The sequence below is a fragment of the Mobula birostris genome, chromosome 10, assembly GCF_030028105.1.
Source record: "Mobula birostris isolate sMobBir1 chromosome 10, sMobBir1.hap1, whole genome shotgun sequence".
Classification (NCBI taxonomy): domain Eukaryota; kingdom Metazoa; phylum Chordata; class Chondrichthyes; order Myliobatiformes; family Myliobatidae; genus Mobula; species Mobula birostris.
In genome coordinates, this window is record NC_092379.1 from 120858830 (window position 1) to 120886444 (window position 27615).

At 44.3% G+C, this 27615-nt stretch overlaps 1 protein-coding gene across 1 annotated transcript in view; it reads left to right on the forward strand.

Moving 5' to 3' along the window:
- Positions 1-21275: 21275 nt before the first annotated feature.
- Positions 21276-27615, forward strand: part of chrdl2 (chordin-like 2) — a 58276-nt gene continuing 51936 nt past the window's right edge. Inside the window, exons 1-4 of the mRNA XM_072270884.1 lie at positions 21276-21715; positions 22822-22977; positions 24995-25107; positions 26699-26795. Of these exons, the coding sequence (XP_072126985.1) occupies positions 22872-22977; positions 24995-25107; positions 26699-26795 (316 nt within the window). The 5' untranslated portion in view covers positions 21276-21715; positions 22822-22871. The remainder of the gene's footprint in view (positions 21716-22821; positions 22978-24994; positions 25108-26698; positions 26796-27615) is intronic.

The following is a 27615-nucleotide window of genomic DNA, read 5'->3' on the forward strand; positions in this document are numbered from 1 at the left end:
GCCCTTGTGGCTACGGGGATCAGGGGGTGTGGGGGGAAGGCTGGGGCGGGGTTCTGAGTTGGATGATCAGCCATGATCATAATAAATGGCGGTGCAGGCCCGAAGGGCCGAATGGCCTACTCCTGCACCTATTTTCTATGTTTCTATGTTTCTATAAAGGACAGGTGGGGACTACACGGTTCCGGAATATTAAGTGTGAAGTAGAGAAAGGTGAGACGGAACGAGTGATAAGGAGGATACATGTGCAGAGGGATGGTCTGACGGAGCATGGAGTTAAATGTGCAGAAAGAGTAAGTAAATTTAAGAAGGACAACAAAATTCAAGGGGCGTATAGCCCGGTGAGAGTTCGGGGAGCTGGGTTATGCACAATAGGTAGCGATTTAAACAGAGAGGGGAGAAATGGGTTAAAAATTCTATATCTGAATGCACGAAGTGTCAGAAATAAGGCGGATGAGCTTGAAGCTCAGGTGTGAATGGGTAACTATGATGTTGTTGGGATAATGGAGAATTGGCTGCAGGGGGATCAGACCTGGGAATTGAATGTACAAGGGTATACGTGCTATCGAAGGGACAGAAAGGTGGGCAGAGGGGGTGGGGTGGCCCTGTTGGTGAGGAATGAGATTCAGTCCCTTGCAAGGGGGGACATAGAACCAGGAGAAGTAAAGTCAGTGTGGATGGAACTGAGGAACAGTGAGGGCAAAAAGACCCTAATAGGTGTTATCTACAGGCCCCCAAACAGTAGCATGGATATTGGGTGCAAGTTGAATAGGGAGTTAACAATGGCATGTGGCAAAGGAAATGTCGCAGTAGTTATGGGGGATTTCAACACGCAGGTGAACTGGGAAAATCAGGTTGGTACTGGACCCCAGGATAGGGAGTTTGTAGAGCGCCTACGGGATGCATTTTTGAAGCAGCTTGTACGAGAGCCGACCAGGGATAAGGCTATTCTGGATTTAGTGTTGTGCAACGAACAGGATTTGATAAGTGATCTTGAAGTAAAGGAGCCATTAGGAGGTAGTGACCATAATATGGTAAGTTTTTATCTGCAAGTTGAGAGGGATAAGGGCAGATCAGAAGTGTCAGCATTGCAGTTGAACAAAGGAGACTATGGAGCCATGAGGGAGGAGCTGGCCAAAGTTGACTGGTCGGATATCCTAGCAGAAAAGACAGTGGAACAGCAATGGCAGGTATTCTTGAGAACAATGCACAAGGTACAAAATCAGTTTATCCCCCGGAGAAGGAAGGATTCAAAGGGGGGAAAGTGGCCACAGTGGTTGACAAAGGAAGTCAGAGATAGCATAGCATTAAAAAAGAAGTATAACAGAGCTAAGGTGAGTGGGAAGATGGATGATTGGGAAATTTTTAAGGAGCAACAGAACTTAACTAAAAAGGCAATATTCGGAGAAAAAAAAGAGGTATGAACGCAAGCTAGCTAGGAATATAGAGGAGGATAGCAAAAGTTTTTTTAGGTATGTGAAGAGAAGGAAGATAGTTAAGAACAATGTTGGGCCCTTGAAGAATGAATTGGGAGAAATTGTTATGGGGAACAGAGAAATGGCAGACGAATTTAATAAGTGCTTTGGATCTGTCTTCACTGGGGAAGACACAAGCAATCTCCCAGATGTATGGATGGGCCAAGGACATAGGGTAACAGAGGAACTGAAACAAATTGACATTAGGAAGGAAACGGTGATGAGTAGACTGATGGGACTGAAGGCTAACAAATCCCCAGGTCCAGATGGTCTGCATCCTAGGGTACTAAAGGAGGTGGCTTTGGAAATTGCGGATGCATTGGTGATCATTTTCCAATGTTCCTTAGATTCAGGATCAGTTCCCGAGGATTGGCGAATGGCTAATGTTATCCCACTTTTTAAGAAAGGAGGGAGGGAGAAAACAGAGAACTATCACCCTGTTAGCCTAACATCAGTAGTGGGGAAGATGCTAGAGTCCATTATTAAAGATGAAATAGCGGCATACCTTGATAGCAGTGATAGGATTGGGCCGAGCCAGCATGGATTTACCAAGGGCAAATCATGCTTGACTAATCTATTGGAGTTTTTTGAGGATGTAACCAGGAAGATAGACGCGGGAGATCCAGTGGATGTGGTGTACCTTGACTTTCAGAAGGCATTCGATAAGGTACCACATAGGAGATGGGTGGGTAAAATCAGTGCTCATGGCATTGGGGGGAGGATATTGACATGGACAGAAAACTGGTTGGCAGATAGAAAGCAAAGAGTAGCAGTGAATGGGTGTTTCTTGGAATGGCAGGTGGTGACTAGTGGGGTGCCACAGGGTTCGGTATTGGGACCACAGCTGTTTACAATTTACGTCAATGATTTAGAGGAAGGCATTGTGAATAACATCAGCAAGTTTGCTGATGATACTAAGCTGGGTGGCAGTGTGACATGTGATGAGGATGTTAGGAGAATTCAAGGTGACTTGGATAAGCTGGGTGAGTGGGCAGAAACTTGGCAGATGGCGTTTAATGTGAATAAGTGTGAGGTTATTCACTTTGGGAGCAAGAACAGGAAGGCAGATTATTATCTGAATGGTGTGGAGTTAGGTAAGGGAGAAATACAAAGAGATCTAGGAGTACTTGTTCATCAGTCTCTGAAGGTGAATGAACAAGTGCAGCAGGCAGTGAAGAAGGCTAATGGAATGTTGGCCTTTATTACAAAGGGAATTGAGTACAAAAGCAAGGAAATACTTTTGCATTTGTACAGGGCCCTGGTGAGACCACACCTGGAGTATTGTGTGCAGTTTTGGTCTCCAGGGTTAAGGAAGGACATCCTGGCTGTGGAGGAGGTGCAGCGTAGGTTCACAAGGTCAATTCCTGGGATGTCCGGACTGTCTTACGCAGAGAGGTTAGAGAGACTGGGCTTGTACACGCTGGAATTAAGGAGATTGAGGGGGGATCTGATTGAGATATATAAGATTATTAAGGGATTGGACAAGATAGAGGCAGGAAATATGTTCCAGATGCTGGGAGAGTCCAGTACCAGAGGGCATGGTTTAAGAATAAGGGGTAAGTCATTTAGGACAGAGTTGAGGAGGAACTTCTTCTCCCAGAGAGCTGTGGAGGTGTGGAACGCGCTGCCTCAGAAGGCAGTGGAGGCCAATTCTCTGGATGCTTTCAAGAAGGAGCTAGATAGGTATCTCATGGATAGGGGAATCAAGGGTTATGGGGACAAGGCAGGAACTGGGTATTGATAGTAGATGATCAGCCATGATCTCAGAATGGTGGTGCAGGCTCGAAGGGCCGAATGGTCTACTTCTGTACCTATTGTCTATTGTCAAAAGGGTAACAACTCAACAGGATTCTCTTTTTAATGCTTTGAAGAAGTGATTGTACTGGCCCTCACTAACCATTGAACTTCGCTCCCATCTCTTTCTGCTTTATTGTTTTGCTTTGATTCATCCAGTAGTTTTCCATGAAAGTCAGCAATATGGACCTTTATTCCAAATGTAATTGCCTCTACTGGGAAGTAGTTTGATTTTATCTATGATAAAGAAGCAACAATAAATTCTAATGATCCTACCTTGGAGGCTATAGCTCAGAACATCTATACTTAAGGCAGAATGCATTATCAATTATAAATATACAGTGTCTATCTCTAAGAGCATAACCTTAATTGTCCCATTTCCTTGTATCTATAAAAAGATATTTGGCACTGTAAACATCATTAATCTGTTCTACCTTGAATTAAAATTGTTTCATTTCAGAATAATTAATGATTACATAGAATGAAGTAATTGCAGATTCTAGCCATCAACCTAGGGTCATAATTAGGTAGAAAATTAATACTGAGTTTATTAAATGTGCTGTTAATCAATGTGTAAAACATCCAGCAATAATCCAAGGGAAAGCTTTGCTGTGAGTTGTAAATTGCATCAAATTGTTGTACAGCTTGTGATGCTCTGCCATTAGCCTTCGAGCTTGCCATCAGTTTCCCCAAGTTTCACTAAATTACTGTATTTGCACTGTTAAAACAAATTTAGCTCCCTGCAGGAAGCCAGCTCTGGTGTTCAACAGCATAAGGAACTTTTGAAAATGACATTTATGATACTGCAGTGCCACTCACAGAGGCCCAGGGAAGAAAGCATTCAAACTGTCCTCTCTTGCGTCTTTGGGCAGCAAATTCCTCATGTAGATCTTGTAACATTTAAAAGTTTACATTTTTCTTACTTTTATTTTCCTGTCTTTTCCCTCTCCTAGTCCAATATGTACAGCATTTTCTTTCTCTGCATCTCATTTGACTGATTCATTCAACTTCCTGCTGCCTCATTCCTTGAATTAATGTGATATTTCGTTAGTCCTATCAGTGAACCAGGTCCCAGATGCCTTCAAAGCACCAGTAATAATTTGCACTGGCAACAATTTTCATTGCAAAAGTTTTTCTAGCTAAATGTCAAAAAAAAAATCCAATTGGCAGGCTTTGTCGGTAGATGCTCTGCTCCAAAGAATGTTGGCTTATAAATTTTCTGCTCTTCGGTTAGTCCAAACCTAAGCCAAACAAAAAAAACTTTTGGGGGCATCTTATGAAGGTGAGTAGCTTCAGGATGCTGCTTTGTAAGTGGTTTATTTAAAGTTCATTGAACTGGGAAGTTGGACCAGATTGCATTGGTATTTTGTTCATGGTTCTGAAAGGAACTGCCATAGACTATTACTGTATGTAGATTAGTTCATTCCTGACTTCCACATTGCAACACAGGAGTCAGCTGGAGGTTAGATGCAAGTGTTCTACTTTGTCTCCGGATGCAGCGCTGTTTTGATTATTTAATCCTTATGTTTTGAAATCAGTGTATTATTTTAAATAACTTATATTCTGATAATTACTTAATACTTTGGACCATCAGAAACATTTAAAAGGAGATCAGAGGCTGTTGACAGCAATGCTTTGGCAGATCGCTAATATAATACAAAGTTATAGAGTCGTAGAATGAAACAGGATGGAAGCTGGCCATTCAGCCCAACTTGTCTATGCTGACTATCTGAGCTGTTTCCATTTGCTGTCAGGGCACTGGAGCAAGGATCCAATCGCAGACCCAGTACTGTGCACACAGTGATATTAATTGAGTAACAAATCTCAAGGTGCAAACAAAGTCGGTGTCAAAGTTCAGGCAGAGATCAAAACATCCAGGGAAATCCAAAAACCTGAATCTGGAAACAGGCAGAGTTGATATTCAGACAGACAGAGTACAGATACGAATGCTGAAAAGGCTCGGGAAAATTCACTGGCAGAATCTGGTAACAAACAGGTGAAAACACAGGACTGAAATACACTAAGCCATAAACAGAGAGGCAGATGATAGGTGGAGCACAATGAGACACAGGTGGCAGTAATACAGGTAATAATGAGAAACAAATGAGAGACGGAGTACTCAGTAATATAGGGGCCGGAGTAGAGCAGGAGTGGGGAAAGGTGCACATGGCAATACAAAAGCACAGACTGATGGCTAGGGGTAAGTACCCAAAAAGACAAGGTTCAACTGGAGGTACTGACAGTACCCAACTCCCTTCTGTGGACGCCTCCTGGCGTCACAGCAGGTAGAGCTGGGTGCTGGCGATGAAAGTCCCTGATGAGAGGGGTCCAGGATGTTATGGGCGGGGCCCCAGCACCTCTCCTCGGGACTGTAGCCCTCCCAGTCCACAAGGTACTGGAGGCCACGGCCCCGGCGACGAATGTCCAGCAGCTGACGCACCGTGAAGGCCTCTGACCCATCGATGAGCCGTAGGGGAGGGGTGGGGTTTGGGGACAGGACACAGGGGGTGGCTCATGAAAGGCTTGACACGGGACACATGGAAGGTGGGATGAATGTGGCGAAGAGTGGAGGGGAGCTTGAGACGGACGGCAGCAGGGCTGATGAATTCAGCAATGGGAAAGGGGCAGATGAAGCGGGGGCGAGCTTGTGGGAATCCACCTTGAGGGGCAGGTCTCGGTTGAAAGCCACACACACTGTCTCTGGTGGTAACATGGGGCCTTGGAGCAATGGCGGTCAGCTTGATGTTTGATCCTAGCAGAGGCTCGGAGAAGGGCAGAGCGAGTGCATCTCCACGTCCACTGACAACAGCGGATGAATGCCTCGGTAGATGGAACGTCAACCTCCTCCTCCTGGGCAGGAAACAGTGGAGGTTGGTAGCCAAGGCAGCACTCGAAGAGGGACAGACCAGTCGATGAGGACAGATGAGAGTTTATAGTGTACTCGGCCCACGGTAGCTGCTGACTTCACACAGAGGGGTTCTGGGAGACCAGACACTGCAATACTGTCTCTAGCTGTTGGCTGGCCTGCAAGGTCTGGCCACTGGTCTGTGGGTGGAATCCAGAAGACAGACTCAGAGGTCCCCAGAAGATTACAGAATGCCATTCAGAAGTTGGATGTGAATTGAGAGTCCCTGTCTGACACAACATCTACAGGTAAACCATGTAGTTTAAAAACATGCAGTATTAGTAATTTGGCAGTTTCTTTGGCCAAGGGGAGTTTAGGTAAAGGAATGAAGTGTACAGACTTGGAGAAACGATCAACTACTGTGAGAATGGCGGTATTACCATCTGATGGGGGAAGACCGGTGACAAAATCCACGGCAATATGGGACCAGGGTCTCTCGGGGATAGACAGGGGTTGTAACAGACCAGCAGGTGACCGGTTAGAGTTCTTGCCTTGAGCACAGACCGAGCAGACCGAGACAAAGTTGCTGATGTCATCTCCCACGGAGGGCCACCAGAGCTGCCGACTGATGACGGCCCGAGTATGCTTGGTTCTAGGGAGGCAGGATAACCGGGAAGCATGACCCCACTGCAATACCTGTGAGCGGACAGAGCTGGGAACATAAACACGGTTAGTGGGGCATTGATTAGGGGCTGCCTCGCTCTGTCGAGCAGCTTGCACCATGGCTTCAATGCCCCATTGCGCTGCACCCACAAACCAGTGAGCAGGGAGGATGACAACGAGTACCTCAGGGGTCTCAGAGGAGGGAAATCTTCCAGAGAGGGCATCAGGTTTTCCATTCTTGGAACTGGGGCTGAAGGACAGAGTAAAATTGAATCTTGAGAAAATCAGGGACCAACGAGCTGGACAGGAGTTGAGATGCTTGGCCGTACGGATATATTCCAGATTCTTGTGATCAGTGCAGACTTAAGGCTGATAATAACTTCTGCGTCAAATCGATGCCGTAGGTACAGCAAACCCTACGCGGATCCCTACACCGTAGCCTGACGTGCACCTCTCCCAAAATGTAACTACACGTTGCAGGGACTCAGACTACAACAACTGTGATTGGTCCACCTGGTAGCATCGCATTTCCTCCTACGCTGCAATAGCTTCCCATTGGGCGACTGAAGGGCAGGGAAGGAACCCTGGCTGCAATGCTTTCCATAAAGCTTTACAGACCTCCGAAATTATGGAGGACACATTTCGATTTTACGGAAAAAGACGCTCGCTTTAAACTTGTTTACCTCGAGAAAGACTACCATGAACATGAAGTCTTGCCTGGACAGGTGTGTGCGCATGCACGACGTGCCTGAGTCGCAGAGCGACGCAGACACACCAACTCACGTAAGCCACTTGCGTAGGTTACGGCGTCGAGTTGATGCACAAGTATAAATCAGCCTTAAGAATGGCACCTTGGCTCCCTCCAGCCAATGCCTCAGACGCATCCACCTCCATAATGAACTGCCGGTAGGTGTCGGGTTGAATCAGGATGGGGTCAAAGGTGAAATGTTCCTACAGGTCAAAATGCTTTTTCAGCAGCAGGGGACCAGGAAAATCTGACAGCCGATGAGGCAAGAGCAGTGAGTGGTGCAGCCAGTGTACTGTAATTTCTGATGAAGCGGTGATAGAAATTAGCAAAGCCCAAGAAGTGTTTCAACTCCCGACGAGTTGAAGGTTGGGGCCATTCGACACCACCTTGACCTTCTGTTGGTCCATCTGAATTGAATCACCCGAACTTACATACCTCAGGAAGAGACGGTATTGTGATGAAACTCACATTTCTCAGCCTTCAGAAAGAGCTGGTTCTCCAGAAGGCGCTGGAGAACTCTGCAGAAGGGACCTGTGTGTTCAGCAAGGGACTTAGAAAAAAATGTCGTTGAGATACACAAAAACAAATTGGTTCAGCATGTCCCTGAGAACGTCATTTACCAGGGCTTGGAAGACGGCAGGTGCATTGGTGAGACCGAGTGACATGACCAGATACTCGTAATGGCCTGAGGCAGTGTTGAAGGCCGTCTTCCACTCACCCTCTTCGCGGATGCAGACAAGATGGTAGGCGTTACAGAGATCAAGCTTGGTGAAAACTGAGGCTCCTTGCAGTAGTTCAAATGCTGAGGTCATGAGTGGAAGAGAGTAAAGGTTCTTAATAGTGACTTCATTCAGTACCTGGTAATCATTGCATGGACGCAAGGAGCCATCCTCCTTTTCAACAAAGGGAAAAACCAGCACCAGCAGGGGACGAAGATGGCCGGATGATGCCTGCAGCCAGAGACTCTTGAATATACTTACTCATGGCTTCTGTTTCAGGTATGGACAGGGTATACAGGTGGCCCCTTGGGGGAGGTGTGCCAAGCAAGATGTCAATGGCATAATCATATAGACAATGAAGCGGTAGGGAAATGGCTTCCTCGGGGGGATCTGGGCTTGGAGACAGGGGGATCTGAGCACGGAGGAGGCAGTGGGAGTGGCAGAATGGGCTCCAGCCTACAATCTTGCAACTGAGCCAGTTAATGTGGGGGTTGTGTTTAACTAACCAGGAATGGCCCAGGACAATGGGAACTTGAGGAGAATCAATAACATAAAGGGTTAACTGTTCATGATGGTTGCCAGATAAACTGAGACTCACCGGAACTGTGACATGGGTGATGTTGGCCAGCCTCTGACCATTCAAGGCGTTAGACACCAATGGTGACCAGAGAGCAGACGTGGGTAAACCCCAATGAGCAGCCAAGCCGGAATCGATAAAACACCCCTCCGCACCAGAATCGACCAAGACGGAGACTACTCACCGTTGGACGCCCCACTCCAGAGAAGCAGGTATGAGAGTGAGTGGCGTCGAGGAGGGCTGGACAGGGACCATGCTCACCAGTACTCCTCGTCCTACTGGTGAGCACCTGGCTTTTACTGGGCAGGTGGAGATGAAGTGGTCTAGTTGGCCACAGTACAGACAGGAATAGGTGCTGATTCTTCTTTGTCTTTCAGTTAGCGTCAGGTGGGTACGGTCAATGTGCGTAGCCTCAGGCTCTGTAATGGGGATTGTAGATGGAGGCAAACAGCAGGTCAATAGAGACTGAGGAGGAGCTTGGAACTCACCCAGTGCCCCCAAGGACCCTCTGGAACCCCTCCTTCTGCAGCGCTGCTGAAGGCGAACATCAATACAGATGGCCGAATCCACCAGTGCTTCAAGGGTGGCAGGAAGGTCCTGGGTGACCAGCTCATCTTTGATGTCTTTGAAGAGGCTATGCAAGAAGGTGTCATACTGTGCCTTCGAGTTCCAGCCGCTGGAGGTGGCTAGTGTCCGGAACCCAATGGCATAATCTGATGCAGATCTGTGCCCCGATGCATGTGCAGCATTTCACGGGCAGCCTCTCCCATGTTTGGAGCGATCAAACACTTTTCTCATCTCCTCAGAAAATAACTGAAAACTACTGCAGAAAGGGGACCCTGCCTCCCAGACAGCTGTTCCCCATTCTCTCACCCGACCGGACAGTTGGGTGATGATGTAGGCTACCTTGGTTCGATCAGTCAGAAATGTTGTCGGTTGCAATTCAAACATGAGGGTGCACTGGGAAAGAAAAGAGTGGCAGGTACCAGGCTCACCTGAGTACTTTTCTGGAGGAGGCAGATAGGGCTCTTGGATGGGAAGAGTGAGCAAGAACGTGGAGGGTGGGGCGGAAGATGCAGTTACAGAGTGTTGATGGGTGCTCTGGGACAGCTGGAGTGATTGAGTCTGGGCCACAAGATTGGCAATATTAGCCAAAAGCAACTCCACTGCCCTGAACACAGTCCAGCTGGTTCTGGTGTCTCTCCAGCATCACCCCCTGTTGTTCCAGGGCATCTCTCAGACGACCGGGGTCTGCTGGATCCATTCTGACCAGATTGTACTGTCAGGGCACTGGAGCAGGGATCCAATCGCAGACCCAGTACTGTGCACACAGCGATATTAATTGAGTAACAAATCTCGAGGTGCAAACAAAGTCGATGTCAAAGTTCAGGCAGAGGTCAAAACATCCAGAGAAATCCAAAAACCAGAATCGGGAAACAGGCAGAGTTGATGTTCAGACAGACAGAGTACAGATACGAATGCTGGAGAGGCTCAGGAAAATTCATTGGCACAATCTGGCAACAAACAGGTGAAAACACAGGACTGAAATACACTGAGCAATAAACAGAGAGGCAGATGATAGTTGGGGCACAATGAGACAGAAGTGGCAGCAAACAGGTGATAATGAGAAACAGGTGAGAGGTGGAGTACTCAGTAATACAGGGGCCGGAGTAGAGCAGGAGTGGGGACAGGAGCACACGGGGCATGAAAACAAACAAGGGTACATGGCAATACAAAACAGGGATTTATCCATCTTAATATGCCTTATCATTTCAATAAACTCTTCCTTTGTAAAGTTGAAATGCTGAAGCATACGTCACTGGTCATCTCTGTAGCATCTGTGACCTCTTCTGTGGTAAATATAGGTGAGAAATATTCATTTAACATCTTATCCATCTCCTGTGACCGCACATAAATAACCACATTGATGCTTAATGGGACATATTCTCTTCCTCGTAATCCTTTTGCTTATTCTTAGAATTTCATCAGATTCTCCTTTACTCTATCTACTAAATCTACTTTGTGTCCTGATTTCCCTCTAATGAGTGCTCCTATACCTCTGTTACTCCTCAAGGGATTTGCTTGACCACAGCTGACATATTCCTCCTCCTTTCCCCGGTCAACCAGAGTTCCCTAGGCGTGCCAACTTTGCCCTTCACTCTAGCAGGAACATGTTGTAACTGAGCTCTTCTTATCTCACTTTTAAATGCCTTCCTCTTGCCAGATGTCCCTTTAACTTCACAGAAACTCTCCCAATTTAACCGTTGCAAGTTCCTTTCTAGAGCCTTCAAATTTTGCCTTGCGCCAAATTGTGGACCAGTCTTCTGTTTTTCCATAGATACTGCAGAACTGATAAAAAATATTGTCATTGGCCTCACTGTCACTTGAATCACCTGCCCTGCCCCTTTGCCCAACAGGAAATCGAATGTTGTCCCCCTTTCTAGTAAAGTCGTTTATCTATTGCTTGAGAAAACATCTCTGGATACATTTAACAAATTCCACCTAGTCAATCCCTTTCTGCTACAGCCAATAGGAGGGAAGCTGCAATTACATACTATTACAGTCCCATTACACTTACAACTCTTTGTGACTTCACTAAATGTTTGTTCTCTAATTCCTATAGACTATTTGGGGGGCCTCTATTACAATTCCCTTCTTATTTCTAAGTTTCACCCATATAGTCTCACTGGATATTATTCTACCTAATCAAAAACACAACTCCCACTCCTCTGTCCCCTCCACCTCGATTATGCTTGCAGCATCTGTACCACAGAAGAATGAGCTCCCAGTCCTGCTCCTCCCTCAACTATGTTTCTGTTATGTATATAATATCCCAATCACATGTACCAATGAAGATCAGGACCACTGTGTCACTCAAATGCATCTTAAATAATATAAGACTATCTTTCAGAAAAACAAGTTCCAAAATCTCTCATAAGCATGGGCTGAATAAACTATGTCATTAGTGTCATGTACAGGGCGAGGCAGAAGCACATCATAGTCTGTGATCCATTAACTAGACATTTGCAAGCATCATTGCACCTACATGCATCCATATAGTAAATGAAAGTCACACTGCCTGAGGCTAAACTAAATTCAATGCTTAGGAGGGAAAAGCGATGGGCAGGAGGGTTCCAACTGGATGCTGGATTGTGAGTACTGTGAGCAAAAAGAAGAAAAACCTATTAGCTAAAATGTTCAAAATTTGGCAAAGCACAAAGAAAAAACACAACTAGGTATGTACAATTTTCACAGTAATGCAACTGAGAATTAAGTAGTGATATTTTATAGTTGGCACTATGGACTCTTGCCATTCTGTCTTTAAGAGCGTTATCCAGCAACCACTTCCAAGGACGCGAATTTCAGCTGTGCGCAGGATTAATTTCAGCTCTATATTCCTTGCCCTAAAATAGCTGCCTGAAACTTAATGCTCATTGACTTGGGTAAGAAAACAGAAGATGATATGGACCTGCTGCACAGATGTCTGGCAATGGTAAGGGTGGAGGAGGTGGGAGTGATATCTTTTGCCTTTTGATATTACAGTGGAATAATTGTTCACGAAAAGCAGGACAAGTCCAACCTAGATAATTTCTGCCTCATCAATCATCTCTTAATCATCAGTAAAATGATTTAAGATTCTGTAGACTGGCGATACACCAATTAGTTACTTTGGTCAAAACATGGACAAAAGAGTTGAATTCCAGAGGTGAGAGTGACTGCCTTTGCCATCAAGGCACCATTAAACAAAACAGAACATCAGGAAGCCACAGAAAAACTGCTCAATAGTCAATCATGCCTTGCATAAAGTAAGATGGTTGTGGTTGTTCATCTGTCAAACATTCCACATCATTGTAGGAGTTTCTCCAGGCAGTGTCCAGGTCCCAGATAGCTTCAGCATCATAATTCAGAATCAGATTTATTATCACTAACAAATGCTGTGAAATTTATTGTTTTGTGGTACAGTGCAGTACCTAAAATATACTGTAAATTATAATAAGTATATGTATTGTAAGATAAATACGTAGTGCAAAATTAGAGCAAAAATAATGAGGCAGTGTTCATGGGTTCATTGTCCTTTCAGAAATCTGATGGCACAGGGGAAGAAGCTGTTCTTAAAATGTCAAGAGTGTGTCTTCAGGCTCCTGTATCTCTTCCCTGAGGGTAGTAATGAGAAGAAGGCATGACCTGGATGGTGAGGGTCCTTCTTGAAGAGATCCTTCATAGTGGAGAGACTAATGCTTGTGTTGGAGCTGGCCAAGTTTACAGCCCTCCGCAGAAATGGGGATATTACCTGACATTTAGTGTTCAATGTTCAATCAAGTAAGAAATGTATTTATTTATTTAAGTATAAATGAATGTATCAATTCAATTCCATTGACAACTTTACAGCAAATGATATAGTCCATGTCTGCGTGAAGTGAGAACAAGGCAATGTCCTGGTATTATCTGATAGGTAGTAATATAAATGCCATGGAATTGTTAGACAATGACTACCTTCATTAAGAGAAAGTCTATGGACTTATCCTTGATACTCAGAAGAACTATCATTCATAGAACCCCCACAATCAGCAACCTGGGTGATACTGCTGACCAAAGATTCAGTTGGAATCCTCGCATTAATAAACAGATGAGAGATAAGGCAGCCAGAGGCAAGTGGGTCACCATCTCTTTCGTCCTCTAAGAGATCCAAGTCAGACACACAATCAAATATCCTCAATTCACCTGCATCAGTTGAGCTCCATCAGCTCTCAAGAAATTCAACACCATCTAGGACAAAGCAGTCAACTGTATGAGATCCACACAATGCACTTGGTTCCTCACCTAAACTTGTGATTCCACTGTCAATGATAAGGGCAGCAGGAACACCACATTGCAGATTTCTCTCCAAACTATACACCTTCTTGAACTGAAAATGTTGAAAGATTGGAGCGACTGGGGTTGTATACACTGGAATTTAGAAGGATGAGAGGGGATAGGATTGAAACATATAAGATTATTAAGGGATTGGACACGCTACAGGCAGGAAGCATGTTCCCGATGTTGGGGGAGTCCAGAACCAGAGGCCACAGTTTAAGAATAAGGGGTAGACAATTTAGAACGGAGTTGAGGAAAAACTTTTTCACACAGAGGGTTGTGGTTCTGTGGAATGCTCTGCCTCAGAAGGCAGTGGAGGCCAATTCTCTAGGTTCTTTCAAAAAAGAGTTAGATAGAGCTCTTAAAGATAGTGGAGTGAAGGGATACGGGGAGAAGGCAGGAAAAGGGTACTGATTGTAGATGATCAGCCATGATTACATTGAACGGTGGTGCTGGCTTGAAGGGCTGAATGGCCTACTCCTGCACCTATTGACTATTGTCTATTGTCTACAACTTTGTAAAATACATTTCTGTTTCTTCATTGTCACTGGGCCTAGATCTTGGAATTCATACCCAAGAGCATTATGGGAGACCTTCACCCAGAAGACTACAGTGGTACAAGAAAATAGGTCATTAAAATCTTCTCAACAACAATTAGGGACAGAAAATAAGTGGTGTCATTGGCAAAATTATTTTAAAAATGAGACACTTAATTCTGTTCTTGACACAAGCCTCAACTGACATACACTCAATGGCTACCTTCCTAGGTATACCTGTACACCTACTCATTAATGCAAGTATCTAATCAGCCAATCATGTGGCAACAACTCAATAAATAGAAGCATGTAGACAACATCAAGAGGTTCAGTTGTTGTTCAGACCAAACATCAGAATGGGGAAGAAATATGATCAAAGTGACCTTGACCATGGAATAATTGATGGTGCCAGACAGGGTGGTTTGAGTATCTCAGAAACTGCTGAGCTGTAGGGATTTTCATACACAACAGTCTCTAGAGTTTACAGAGAATGGTATGAACGATAAAAAAAAATCCAGTGAGTGGCAGTTCTGTGGGGAAAGATGCCTTGTTAACGAGGGAGGTCAGTGGAGAATAGCCAGACTGGTTCAAGTTGACAGGAAGGAAACTAATTCAAATAACCATGTGTTACAAAAGTGATGTGCAGAAGAGTATCTCTGAATGCCCCACTTTTCAAATCTTGAAGTGGATGCACCACAGCAGCAGAAGGCCTTGAGCATACACTCAGTGGCCACTTTATTAGATACAAGAGGGACTTTCTAAAGTGCATAATAAACTAGTTTTCTCAATTTTAGCAAAAGTCCCAGGAAGACTTGATCATGTTAAATGAACAGGATATGCATTTTTCATGTTATGTTCTGCCTAGGTTGATGCTTAGTGATCTTTCCAGATTTTGAGCTCTTTTGATAAACGTTAGCAGTTGGAATGACTTATAAGGTCATTTCAGAGGGCATATTGCTGCAATTTTAATACTTTAGGTAGGAATGGAAATGTTCCTTCTTTCATTGAATATACATAAACTGCATATTCTCTTAACACTCTGATGGTTTCACAGTGATCTCTAAATTCATACTTTATTCACTGAATTTAAATTTGCCTTGGATTTATTGAATCACATGGTTCGGGACCTTATTCCAAACCTCTGTAACACTAATGAAGTTACATAATTATTATGCCTCCAAAACTCTGTTCCAACTCAAAAGTATTATTTTTTTGAGGTAGCTGGAGTAATACCAATGTATTTGTACAGAGCAATGTGGAGTCAGAAGACCAGAGTTGTATTTCTGACCATGAAATTCACGGAAGTCTGCCTGAACTAAACTCCACTCTTCATGTCTGTTAATTTGGCGCACCACTGACTATGAAGCTGTTCTGAGGAGATAGGGAGAAGCACCTACTTCTTCCTCCCATTAAGTGATTGAAATGCAAGATTAGAAAATACCTAGACATTTGCACAGAAAACCTACGCTCTTTAAAAATGTAACTATGCTCCAGGTTAAAAGTACACTCCACAGGTACAAATACAAATCACCAACGGATGTCCTTTAGGAGGGAAAGTCACGCTGTTTGACTTGCGTGCTTTAAGATTAAGTCAGAATCGGGCACTGAGGTGCTCTACTACTCTCCTGCTTACAAAAACAGCAATGCTTTGTACCCGTAATCAACAGTGAAACCTGGAACTCAAAGCAATGGCTCAAGGAATAGTGGTCATTTCATTTGAAAGTACATATCTTTAACAGTTCAATTATTTTCTGACAAACCTTATGTCTCAGTCATCAAATTGCACCAACTTCACTGGTTAGTAATTTTCCTACGTTTTCCTTTAATTTCCCTTTGACCTTGGACCTCTCTCATTAGCAATGTGTTTTCGCCCACAGAACTGCTGCTCATTGGATGTTTTGTTTTTGTTTTCGCAACATTCTCTGTAAACTCTAAAGACTGTTGTATATGAAAATCCCAGGAGATCGGCAGTTTTTGAGATACCTCAATTGCCCCATCTGGTACCAACAATCACTCAACAGTCAAAATCACTTAGATCATATTTCTTCTCCCATTCTGATGGTTGGTCTGAGCAACAACTGAACCCCTTGCCCATGCCTGCATGTTTTTCTGCACTGAGTTGCTGCCATCTGATCGGCTGATTGGATATTTGCGTTACCGAGCAGGTGTGCGTGTATCTAATAAATTGGCTACTGAGTATAAAGAGTTAATGACAGGGCCTTTAAAGGTATTGATGTACAGAGGGTTATTGGGCTCCAAGTCCATAGTTCCCTGAAAAGGACCAGCAAATAGATAGGGTGGTAAAGGAGGCATGTGGCATGCTTGCCTCTGTTGGTTGTGGTACTGAGTACAAGTCAGGAAGGCAGTTATTTAAAACTTTGTTTCAGCTGCACTAGAAGAGTTGTGTGCAGTTCTGTTTGCCCATTACAGGAAGGATGTGGAGGCTTCAGAAAGGGTGCAGAAGAGATTTGTCAGGATGCTTAAGAGACTCGTCAGGATGCTGGAGCAATTTGTCAGGATGCTGAAGAGATTGGTCAGGTTACTGCTTGGATTAAAGAGTATGAGCAATAAGGAGAGATGGATAAACTTAGGTTGTCTTCTCCAAACACTGGAGGCGGAGGAGAGACCTGATAGAAATTAATAAAATGATGAAAGGTATAGCTAGGTTAGTCAGTCAGAATCTTTTTCCCAGTGTAGAAATGTTACTCATTTAAGGGCTCTTTTATCTTGTTATTTTATGTTTGTTTTTTATTGCTATTTATTTATATCTACATTTACACAGACTGTTTTCCATTGATGCTGTTTACACTACTGTTGTTTCGATTAGCCAAATATGCCCACAAAAATAGAATTTCAGGTTTGCATGTATGTACTCTGATAATAAATTTTACTTTGAACTTTGTCAAGTACCAGATGATATGACTTAAGGTGAGAGGGAGAAAGGTTAAAGATGTATGGGCCAGGTTTCTTTACAAAGAGAATGGTAGGTTCCTGGAATGGGTTGCCAAGGGTATGATATGATAGGACACTTTAAGAGGCTGTTAGAAAAACACATGAATATTAAGGATATGGATCATGTAGATTTAGTTTAATTCGGCAACATTTCGTTTGGCACAGACATTAAGAACGGAATACTTCTTGTTTATTTAGTGATACAGTGTGGCACATCCCCTTCCAGCCCAGTGATACACACCACCCAGCATCCCACCCATTAAACACTAGCCTAACCACAATTTACAATAACTAATTAACATGCTAATTGGTATGTCTTTGGTATTCTTGGTGTCTTTTGTAATTGGTATGGCTAAAGGGATCAGGGGTATGGAGGGAAGGCTGGTACAGGGTTCTGAGTTGGATGATCAGCCGTGATCATACTGAATGGCGGTGCAGGCTCGAAGGGCCGAATGGCCTACTCCTGCACCTATTTTCTATGTTTCTATGTCTTTGGACTGGGGGAGATCTTATGCTATATGCTCTGTTGGTCCTGACATTCTTCCCTTGTTAAGGTTCCTGCATTCCAATCTCTCCCAGAAAGCCGTTATTTTATACAGGTCATTCAATTTCAATTTTCAGCTCCATAGCATGTTATCTCCTTCATTCGTCTTTTTATTGCTCCTTGATTTAACTATTTCAATGCCCTCTTGGCTGGCTTCTTTCAACCTACTCTTCATAATCTTGGGGCTATCCCAGCTGTCATTGTCCCGACTCCCTCCATCCCATTCACCCACTGCCGATGCTGACCCACGGGCTCCTGGGTACATATTAATTCAATTTTAAAATCCTCACCCATCCCTGTCCTACTTCTCTATATGTGTAATTGCTTCCAGCCCTGTAATGTTTAAGCATGTCACACCCATTTCCTCATCTGTTATTCTGTAGAGTGCCAAGTACTGCTACAAGGCAGTTCCTTCTACACCAGCTCCCAAAGATACTTTCTCTTGCTAGGTAGGGACCTGGATATTGGGTCTTCATGAACTATTTTCTTTTTCCAATAATACATTTTATTCAGGATATGTTGGAGGAACTCAGTGGGTTAAGAAACATCTGCGGGGGAGAAAGAAATTGCCGATGTTTCAAGTCAAACCCTTGCATTTGGATCAGAAGTGGCGATACAGGAGCCTGAGGTGATTGGCGGATGGAGGAGGAAGAAGGGCTGACAGGTGGTCAGAGACAGATAAAGGAGGGGAGAGGCAGAGTTAGGAAAATGGGGCAGGTGGATGATTGATGGAGGCAAAGAAAAGAGAGGTTAATGGGGTAAGGTGGGGAGAGGGGAGAGTGAAGGTGGATAGTTCTGCTAGAGCATGATCAGCAGGAGCACAAAGTCTACCAGTGCTGACATCCCCCTAATATAATTGGGGCATGTTTCCCTCTACATTCATAATATTATATTCAGTACATTCCTGTACGATACATCAATGCCACTCACATTTTCTCCTTGAACAACACAGTCATGAAGCATTTGAGAGACCCATCACTTCAGAGTCCATTAGCAGCAAGACCCTAGGCTCTGGTCCTTCCCAACAGAGCCTTTGTGGTGGCTGTCCCAAGTTTCAGTGTATCTCACAGAGTTCATGCACACTGGAATGTGTCCATTAGCAGAATTCACTGGCAGACATCTATTACACCAGAAAATCAACAAAGACCAACGTCAGCCCTTCAAAGACATGGGGTTCATTCAGCAGCAGTTGATGATTATGTCAGTAAGTATACCTAGGGAATAGCCTGTAAATCAGAATCTTGGAAATGCAACTGCTCAGGGTCAAGTGGAATGGGCCTCTGCACCACTTTCCAAACATTCTTTGCAAACTCATAGTGCAGGAAATAGTAGGCAATCATTATATTTTCAGCTCATCCACCTCAAGGGCAATATGCTGAGAGGCTTCGACGGTGTGGGAAGGAATCGACAGGAGGAGCCTTCTCACTGCCAGTTAAGCAAGATCTTGGAGCTGCTTTGTGAGTTCTGGTGTGGAGGCATTCTGCTAAGTGTCTTGATGGTCTGCAGACAATCAATGCCACAGGATCCAGCATCTCTCCCATTCATTCTCCAAGACATTCTGATGGACATGTGGTCGAAGGTATTCTTCCACAGAAATCTTTCCACTTTGCGCAACTAAGGTCTATCTAAATGGAACATTGCACAGCAACCTATATGTAGCTGAGTCTGTGCATTTTAAAACAAAAAAATATTGGTCATAAGAACTCTCAACTTTCAGTTTGCTTCTTTATCTAACAATACTGGAGTAGCCTTAACCAACCTCATGCACGATATGAATTCACTGTTTTCATTTAAGAGGCCACAGTGCACAAAAATGAAACTATAAGGGCCAAAGGGGGAAAGGATTTATTGTCATTGGGGCAAAAAATATTTACATAAAAACTAGGAGCAAAAGTAGGCCATCTGGTGCATTGAACCTGTTCACCATTCAATAAGATCGTGGTTGACCTGGCTATGGACTCAGTTCCACCCACTTGCCTTTTCACCATAAACATTAATTCCACAAACTATGCAAACATCTATCTAATCGCAAAGGAGGGTGAGAAGTGACTTAATAGAGGTGTGGAAAATGATAAGATGAAAAGGTAGGGTGGACAGCCAGAGACTTTCCCAGGGCATAGGAGAGAATTCCTTTAAGGTATTTGCAGGGAAGGATAGGGAGAATGTCAGAGGTTTTTGTTGCACAAAGAGTGCTGGGTGCAAGGACCCCCCCCCCCTCCACCACACACACTCTGTGTGATAGTTTTAGACAGACACATGGATGAAGGGAAAATGGGAGAGAAGGGTTATATTGATATTAGAGCAGGCATTATGGGCCAACTGGCCTGTACCTACTATACAGTTCTATGTTGTTTATCTTAAATATATTTAATGATGTAGCCTCTACTTCAACCCTGGGCAGAGAATTCCACAGATTCACTGCTCTCTGTGAAAACAGTTTCTCCTCATCGGCATCCTAAATCTATTCCACCAACTCTTGAGGCTACGTCCCCTAATTCTAGTCTCACTTACCAGTGGAAAAGTTTTCCTGTGTCTATTTTGCCTATCCCGTTCATAATTTTACATGTTTCAATAATATCTCCATTAATGCACATTTAGAGTATAACCCAACATTGTTTCCCAAATGCAAAATGTTCATATACCTAAGTTGGAGATTTCAGCAGAAACGATACGTAAGACTAACAATGATTTTTTGTTCTTTTGAAATATCTCATTGCAATGAATGCAAATTATTTGGGTCGAAGACTTCGCCAATTGTTTATGGAGATACAATAAATTGGAATTCCTCACGTTTAACGGGATTTTGTTGTTTAGTGGTGCATCAACTAAATGTCTCCCCCAATCCTTCATTTCTCATTGAATATTCCTCGCTGCGTCATGCCACATTTAGAATCAATCGCTTTCTTTCATGCGCGGGATAAATGGCTTTAGTCCAAGTCAGATAATTTTCGCAGCCCGGAGTTTGGAAACTGCGAAGAGTTCACATAGTGCAGGCAAATGGTTGAAAACTAAAGGTTATTGTTTATTGTAGTGGATACATACTGGTACTCAATCCAACCCTCATCTGATATGCTTTTCTCCGACACAATAGAATTTATTATTTGATTTAAAATATACTAAATATATTTTAGAGCACTTTATATAAATTTTCGTCATTGGTGAGGTTTGCAACAGACGTAGATAAACTGTTGAAAACTCCACCAACAGTGGCGTTTCCAGCTGAATGCATTATTTTAACTACCACTATTGCACCGATTTCTGATTACAAGTATTAGTTTACTATATGGATTAAAAGTAAAATTAGCAGTCACGCAGTACGTATTGCACCTCGCTATGTATGGCCATAGGCTCGTCCGGGCGTATTACTTCAATTGGACTTACGGGGGTAGTTCTGGTCCAGAGGAAGACCTGTCATCAGGTCACATGTGTGAAAAGGGAGGGGGTTAAATTCAACCACCCGTTCCCCAATGATTGATCCGCCCCAGGTGGCTGTCTTCCGACTGTGTTGTACATTTGTTTATCAGACCTGTTGGACTGTGAAAAGGGCGGGAGAGAGAGAGAGATAGAAAGACCAGCAGGGTCGCTGCTGAGTTACTTTTATCTTCTGCAGCGCAGAGGAGTTAGGCTACCTGAGGATTTTCAATCTCGTAAATTACACTTGCGACAAATGAGAGTAGTGAGAAAAGTTTTAAGCATCGGATCAGTGGCAGCTTGTCAGACAAGCTTGGTGATCTGAGCTGATTTTTCTCGACCCCTGCTGTCTCACACACACAACTTGTTCAACCGAGGTGCGGGGTTTCCCTCAGTGATTAGTCCGAAGTAGAGACTACAAAATTAATCGCGGACTGTATCTGGAACTGAACCGTCGATTTGGTCCAAACTCAGCGGAGCTCTTGGGTAATCCGCAACCCTCAGTACTCCTGCGCGCCCGAGAACCTTTCACATTTTATAGTCGCGGTTTATAAACTCGCTGTGGACCCTAACAGCGGGAAAACAAATAACATTCCCCCGGTAAGTCATCCAAACATCCCGCAAGATAAATAATTACGTACTTAATAATAAACTTAATATTTATAGAGTTATTTGGCCTGCAGATCATTAATTTAGATATACTAACATGATTGGAAAATATGTCATATATGAAGTATAATTCGCTGCGACGCCAGTTGAGTAAATCGATGTATAATTTAATCAGGGAACACCGAACCCTCGTCTCGGTTATCCTGTGGCTTAAGTATAAAATGTGTTTTGTATTGAGGGGCTGTTTATTATAAAGTAGTGTGATAATAAGCTCATAGGTCTTGTTCTTTATAACTGCGTCACGAACAAATATTCAGAAGCTTGCAATCGTTTAGAAAATGTTTTATTTCAAGCCTGTCCGCCTTTGCAAAAGAATTTCCAGGAATGTCATCTCCAGTAACTCAGTCTGAGAAAGCCCCTACCCATGAAACAAATATCAAGCAGAGCCCTGTGAAATTCAGCGTACTAGACCGGACAGATCAGAGTAAACATAAGTTTGTCTCTTCTGAAAAAGGACAGGTGGAAATGACAGTAAATAGAATAACAGTGCTGACAGGGATACAGGACCATGGCAAGTGTGTTGTCCACACTCGTTATTTAATTCCACGCTTTAGGAATAATAAGCAATATAAAGGTCCTACCTGACCGTCAGCACAGGAGTGTGTAAGTAATGGAATAACTTAGAATTGGAGATAGGAAGTTGGAAACTTGGGGCAGTAATTGCTCTAACAGTAGTTCAAACTGAGATGAAGTTGTCCCTTCACTCAGCTAAACAGCTCGAGTGTTTCGAATTCAGACTAATGTTTTGGATGTTTGGAAAATTGATAACGCCAGGTCTTTACTATATGTTTAAATGTTTCCACGCAGAACGGTTGCTCAATAGCCTTAAAAGCGGCGGGTGTACACAGAGCGACGAGTGAGCTGCACGGTGTGGGTTTAAAAGTAAGCAGCTCTCTCTTTGGAATGAACGAGATGAATGTCTGTGGGGTTTGGTGCGCAGTCTCGGTGTTACTCCTACCAAATTAAAAGAAGAGGAAGGAGGGGGCTGCACCTCGGCTTTTACTCGGTGACGTTTTCCCTTTTCCTTGAAAACACAGCTCCCCTTTAGCAGAAGAGTTCTATTGAACCTTTCCCAATCGCTGGAAGGATGAAGGCGATCTGGAGGCTGGCGGGCAGAGAGCAGCTCAGGCTAGTCCTTTACTGTGCTGTCATGTTTCTCAAAGTGGACGCGGGCAAATCGGAGCAGGGCAAACGTAAGTTCTGACTACCGAGTACTGACACTTTCAAACTTATAGTGGGCTTTATTCCAACATCGACGCTATACGACAGTTGCATGAGCGTCTCCAGGGCCGGGTAACGTCCGCAGAGGGGCTCGCACGATTTACAAAGTGCATGTGGGACTGCTCGGCGACTGGAACAGTCCGGAACGGCGGCATCCGACACTACAACAAAATGAAGCCAAGGCTCATTTGATTCCTAAACTTAAACCCAACACAGACCACAGTGTGGTCTGGCTTTAGTCCCAATGCGTGAACTCCACCGGAATCCTACACGGGACTGTCCCACTTGCTAATCCAATCCCCGCACAAGCGTCTCTCTAGTCTGGCACTACAAGACTACAGTATCGCCTCCCCTCTCCGATACACTCAAAGGTTGGACCAGTCCTAGTCTGAAACCAGTATCGATTATCCTTACCATTGGCTCGAGTGATGGTCGCCAGCGTCAAACCTCGACCATCACATCAACTAATCATGCCTTCAAATCCCAGTCATTGATGTGAGGTTAATGTAAAACTTCGCCGTTTTAACTCTCACTGAAAATATCAGGTGCGTGTTCGCTCCTGAGAGAACGGATGCGTTTTGTTTATGGTTTCTGTCCAATTTGATTAAATCCCAGTTTTGCTCAGATTGACCCGAAACCCAAATAAGGCCTCAGTTTGTGATAACTTTGACCTGAATGTAAACGATGCTGTTGTTTTGAACAAGGATGAATGGCCCCCATTCCAGTTCACTCCCGATCTAATAAGAAAAGGTGCAGTGATTTTTGCTGCTTCTACCGATTGCAACTCGTCATACCACGACGGCGTGGCTTTCCTCCGGGTGCTCCGGTTTCCTCCACATCCTAAAGACGTACGGGTTAGTAGGTTAATTGGTCACATGGGTATAATTGGGTGGCGTGGGCACGCTGGGCCGGAAGGCTATTACCTTGATCTAAATAAAATAATGCTTCCGTTCCTGCGGACTCGGACGATAACCTGAGAGCCGCGGTTTATGCCGACGCAACGTCCACGTGCAGGTTCACTGCGTCGGACCCAAAACTATTCTCAGGAGCCTCATGTAAAGTTTGAAATTTCAGGTCCTTTATTTTACAGTAGTTAAAACAGTACATATGATAACAAAGGGACAGAGCAAGATTAACCCACTCTCTGTTTTATATAAAGAATATGTATTTTGTTTCTGATAGCTCTGCTAATCTGGAGCTACAAACAAAAAGCTGGTGGAACTCAGTGAGTCGGGTAGCATGCCTGGGGGGAAATCGGCAGTCGACATTTCGGTTCGAACGTCTTTCTAGTCTGGGTGAAAGGTCTCGACCCGCAACACCTGCCGATTTCCGTCTACAGATACTGCCCGACCCGCTGAGTTCCCCTGGCTTTTTGTTACTCCAAATTCCTGCGTCTGCAGTCTTTTGTGTCTCCAGTTTTTCTAATTTGCCAGCCGAAAGGATTGACCTCAAACAAGAAACCGGCGTTCACCTTCATTCAGAATGCGCAGGTGAGGTGCTAATCCTTACAAAAGAAAACTGCCTCCAGCCCCGATTTTCAACCAGGAAGAGATAGAGTCGGGTAGCAGCGATATCAGGGGTAGACGAGCCCGTGCAAGCCCTGTATATGCCCCTATGGGTATGCCAAGAGTATGAAAGTCTGACCCCACGTGCTCGCGTTTTATGTTATATATTGGTGAAATTCTGAATGGTATAAAGGTGAACGTTGTTTTTAGATTCAGTGCCTCGGGAAAGCCCCTAGAAAATAGCCGCATCCGAGCCTTATAAGATGCTCATGTCTGTGTCCAGGCTGCTGTGTATCACGTTATCACATCCGTCTGCTCCTGGTTGGACACGCCAGAAGCATCTCAGACTCGTCACCGCGACTCCTAAAAGCTTCCCCTTGTTTCGATTAGCAATTAACAAAATGAAGCTTTCAATAAATCAGATTATTTATGGTTGGTGTGAAGTAGGACTGTAACTTGTGTGTTGTTGAACTTTCCTGAGCAGCGTCTGACACTTTCTGCATGTTCCAAGACAAGAAGTACCGGATGGGAGAGAGTTGGCACCCCTACCTGGAGCCCTATGGATTCGTCTATTGCATAAACTGCCTTTGCTCTGAGGTACAGTTACACCGCTTTTAGATCTTGGGTTTTGGGACGCTATGTGTGTAAGGCATAGAAAATAATTTAAAGACGACTGTAATATGTAGAGCGCTCAGTTGTACAGCGAGGCCATAGTTTAACGTTAACCCCCCAACAGCGACCAGGTCCTCCGCAACTTCCGCCATCTCCGAAGGGATCCTACCACTAAACATATTTTACTCCCCACACCCCCGCAGAGATTGTTCTCTCCGCGATCGATTCTCTTCTCCAGTCATCCCTCCAGGCTCTTATCCCTGCAAGCGGCCTAGGTGCTACACCTGCCCATTCACCTCCTCCCTCACCTCCATCAGAGCCCCAAACAGTCCTTGCAGGTGAGGCAACGCTTTACCTGCGAATCTGCTGGGTCGTCTATTGTGTCCGGTGCTCCCGTTGCGGTATCCTCTGTATTGGTGAGACCCGTCGTAAATTGGGGCGTAGAGCACCTCCACTTTATCGACCTCAAGCGGAGCTTCCGGCTGGCCAAACATTTTAATGCCGATTCCCATTCCCGTTCGGACATGTCGGTCCATGGCCTTTTCTTGTGCCGAGATTTGGCCACCCTCAGGCTGGAGGAGAAGCACCTTCCATTTCGTCTGGGTAGCCTCCAATTTGATGGCATGAATCTCGATTTCTCCTTCCAGTAAAAAGATTCCCTCCCCTTCTCCTCTTCCATTCCCCACCCTGGCCTTTCACCTTTCTTACCTGCCGGTCACTTTCCTCTGGGTCCCCTGCTCCTTCCCTTTCTCCTGTGGTCGACTCTCCTCTCCTATCAGATTCCTTCCACTCCAGCCCTTTACCTTCCCCACCCTCCCGGCTTCACCCATCACCTTCCAGCTAGCCTTCTTCCCCATCCCCCCACCCCTTTATTCTGCCATCTTCCCCCTTCCTTTCTAGTCCTGAAGAGGGGTCTCAGCCCAACACGTCGACTGTTTATTCATCTTCATAGATGCTGCCTGACCTGCTGAGTTCCTTTAGTATTTTGTGTATCTTATTACATGCGGTTCCCTCTTCCCCATAATTTACGTTTTGATAAGGAAAAAAAAGTGGAGGTTCAAATTGAACTAATGTTTGGTTAAAAGTAACTTGCTGAAACCTCACCAACCAAAGAGATTATGATCCTATTTAGCTAAGTAAGAACTGAGCAGCTCGGACTTTCAGACCGGGCCACTGAAAGGGCCATCTCCAATACAGTATACCAAGCACAAAGCTTCTTACATAACGGCCAGCACTAATTTCCTGCCGCGCCGCAACCTAAATTCCCAAAACTTTGATAGTCTACCTGCGCGGTGAGGTTAGCACTGAAGAACGAGGTTCCCTGTAAAGGTTGTTTTTGGGGATCTTGTGAAGTCGGCGCCGAAGGAAGTTGTTCTAGAAATGCAGACTGCAAGATAAGACAACGTAACTAAAACACACACACAGAATGTGTCCTTAATGATCCTATATACCATAAATGCACACATTTTACCTGAAATGTTTTTTTTTCGCTGTGATTCCTGATAATACATTGTAGATGAATCGTCAATGTCATTGCTAAATTTCTATTTTAACTAATTGGTGGACTTATTTCCAGAATGGGCGCGTAACCTGCAACCGAGTGAAGTGTCCGAACGTTCGCTGCTCCAACCCCGTGACCGCCCCACAGCATTGCTGTCCTCACTGCTCACCAGGTCAGGAAGGCAGATTTTTTTTACTATACAAGGAATGTTAACTTTAGTAACACATGCAGGCGCAGAGAAAAAAAGTTTTTAAAACGGGGAAAATGATTAGGGAGCGTCTCCCTCTCGGAGTTATGATGTAGAAAGCAGTTTGGAAGAACCCATCAATTTTTTTTTCTCTCTCTGAAAAGACTGACGGTACAAATCTGCTATGCAATTAGAAGATTGGAAAAAGGAAGTAAACGGTCAGTATCAGAAGTTTATTGCGGCGGACGTACGTCTGAATCTTGTTTCTCCCCTCTGAGTGAAGTGATTTTAGATGCCTTTGAGTATGACGAAAGCATATACCTCACCTTCACTCTAATCCAAACTACTCAAAGTGGCACCTAGCAACTGAACTACCCAGATCTGTTCAAACTTGGGATCATCTGGTATTAATAATTAGCAGTCTTAATCAGTGAGCTGAATAATGGGTTCACAGAGTCTTTAATGGTCAGAGTAACACATGAGCTACCTTCCATGCTATAGAGGTACCTCCAGAAAAACTAATCTATCGTTCTCCATCTGATAACTCACAATGGCATCACGTGAATCATTTTACCTCTCTTACTTTTCCACTGTTTAAAAATGGTAGAAAAACGCCTGGAAACTTGAAATAAAGATGGAAAATGGTGAAAATACTCAAAGTTCAAAGCTCAGAGTAAATTTATTACTGAAGTACATATACAGTATGTCACCATATAGAACCCTAAGATTCACTTCCCTGTGGGCACACTCAATAAATCCATGATAGAATCAAAGAAAGACCACAGCATGTTGGGTGTTTAACCAG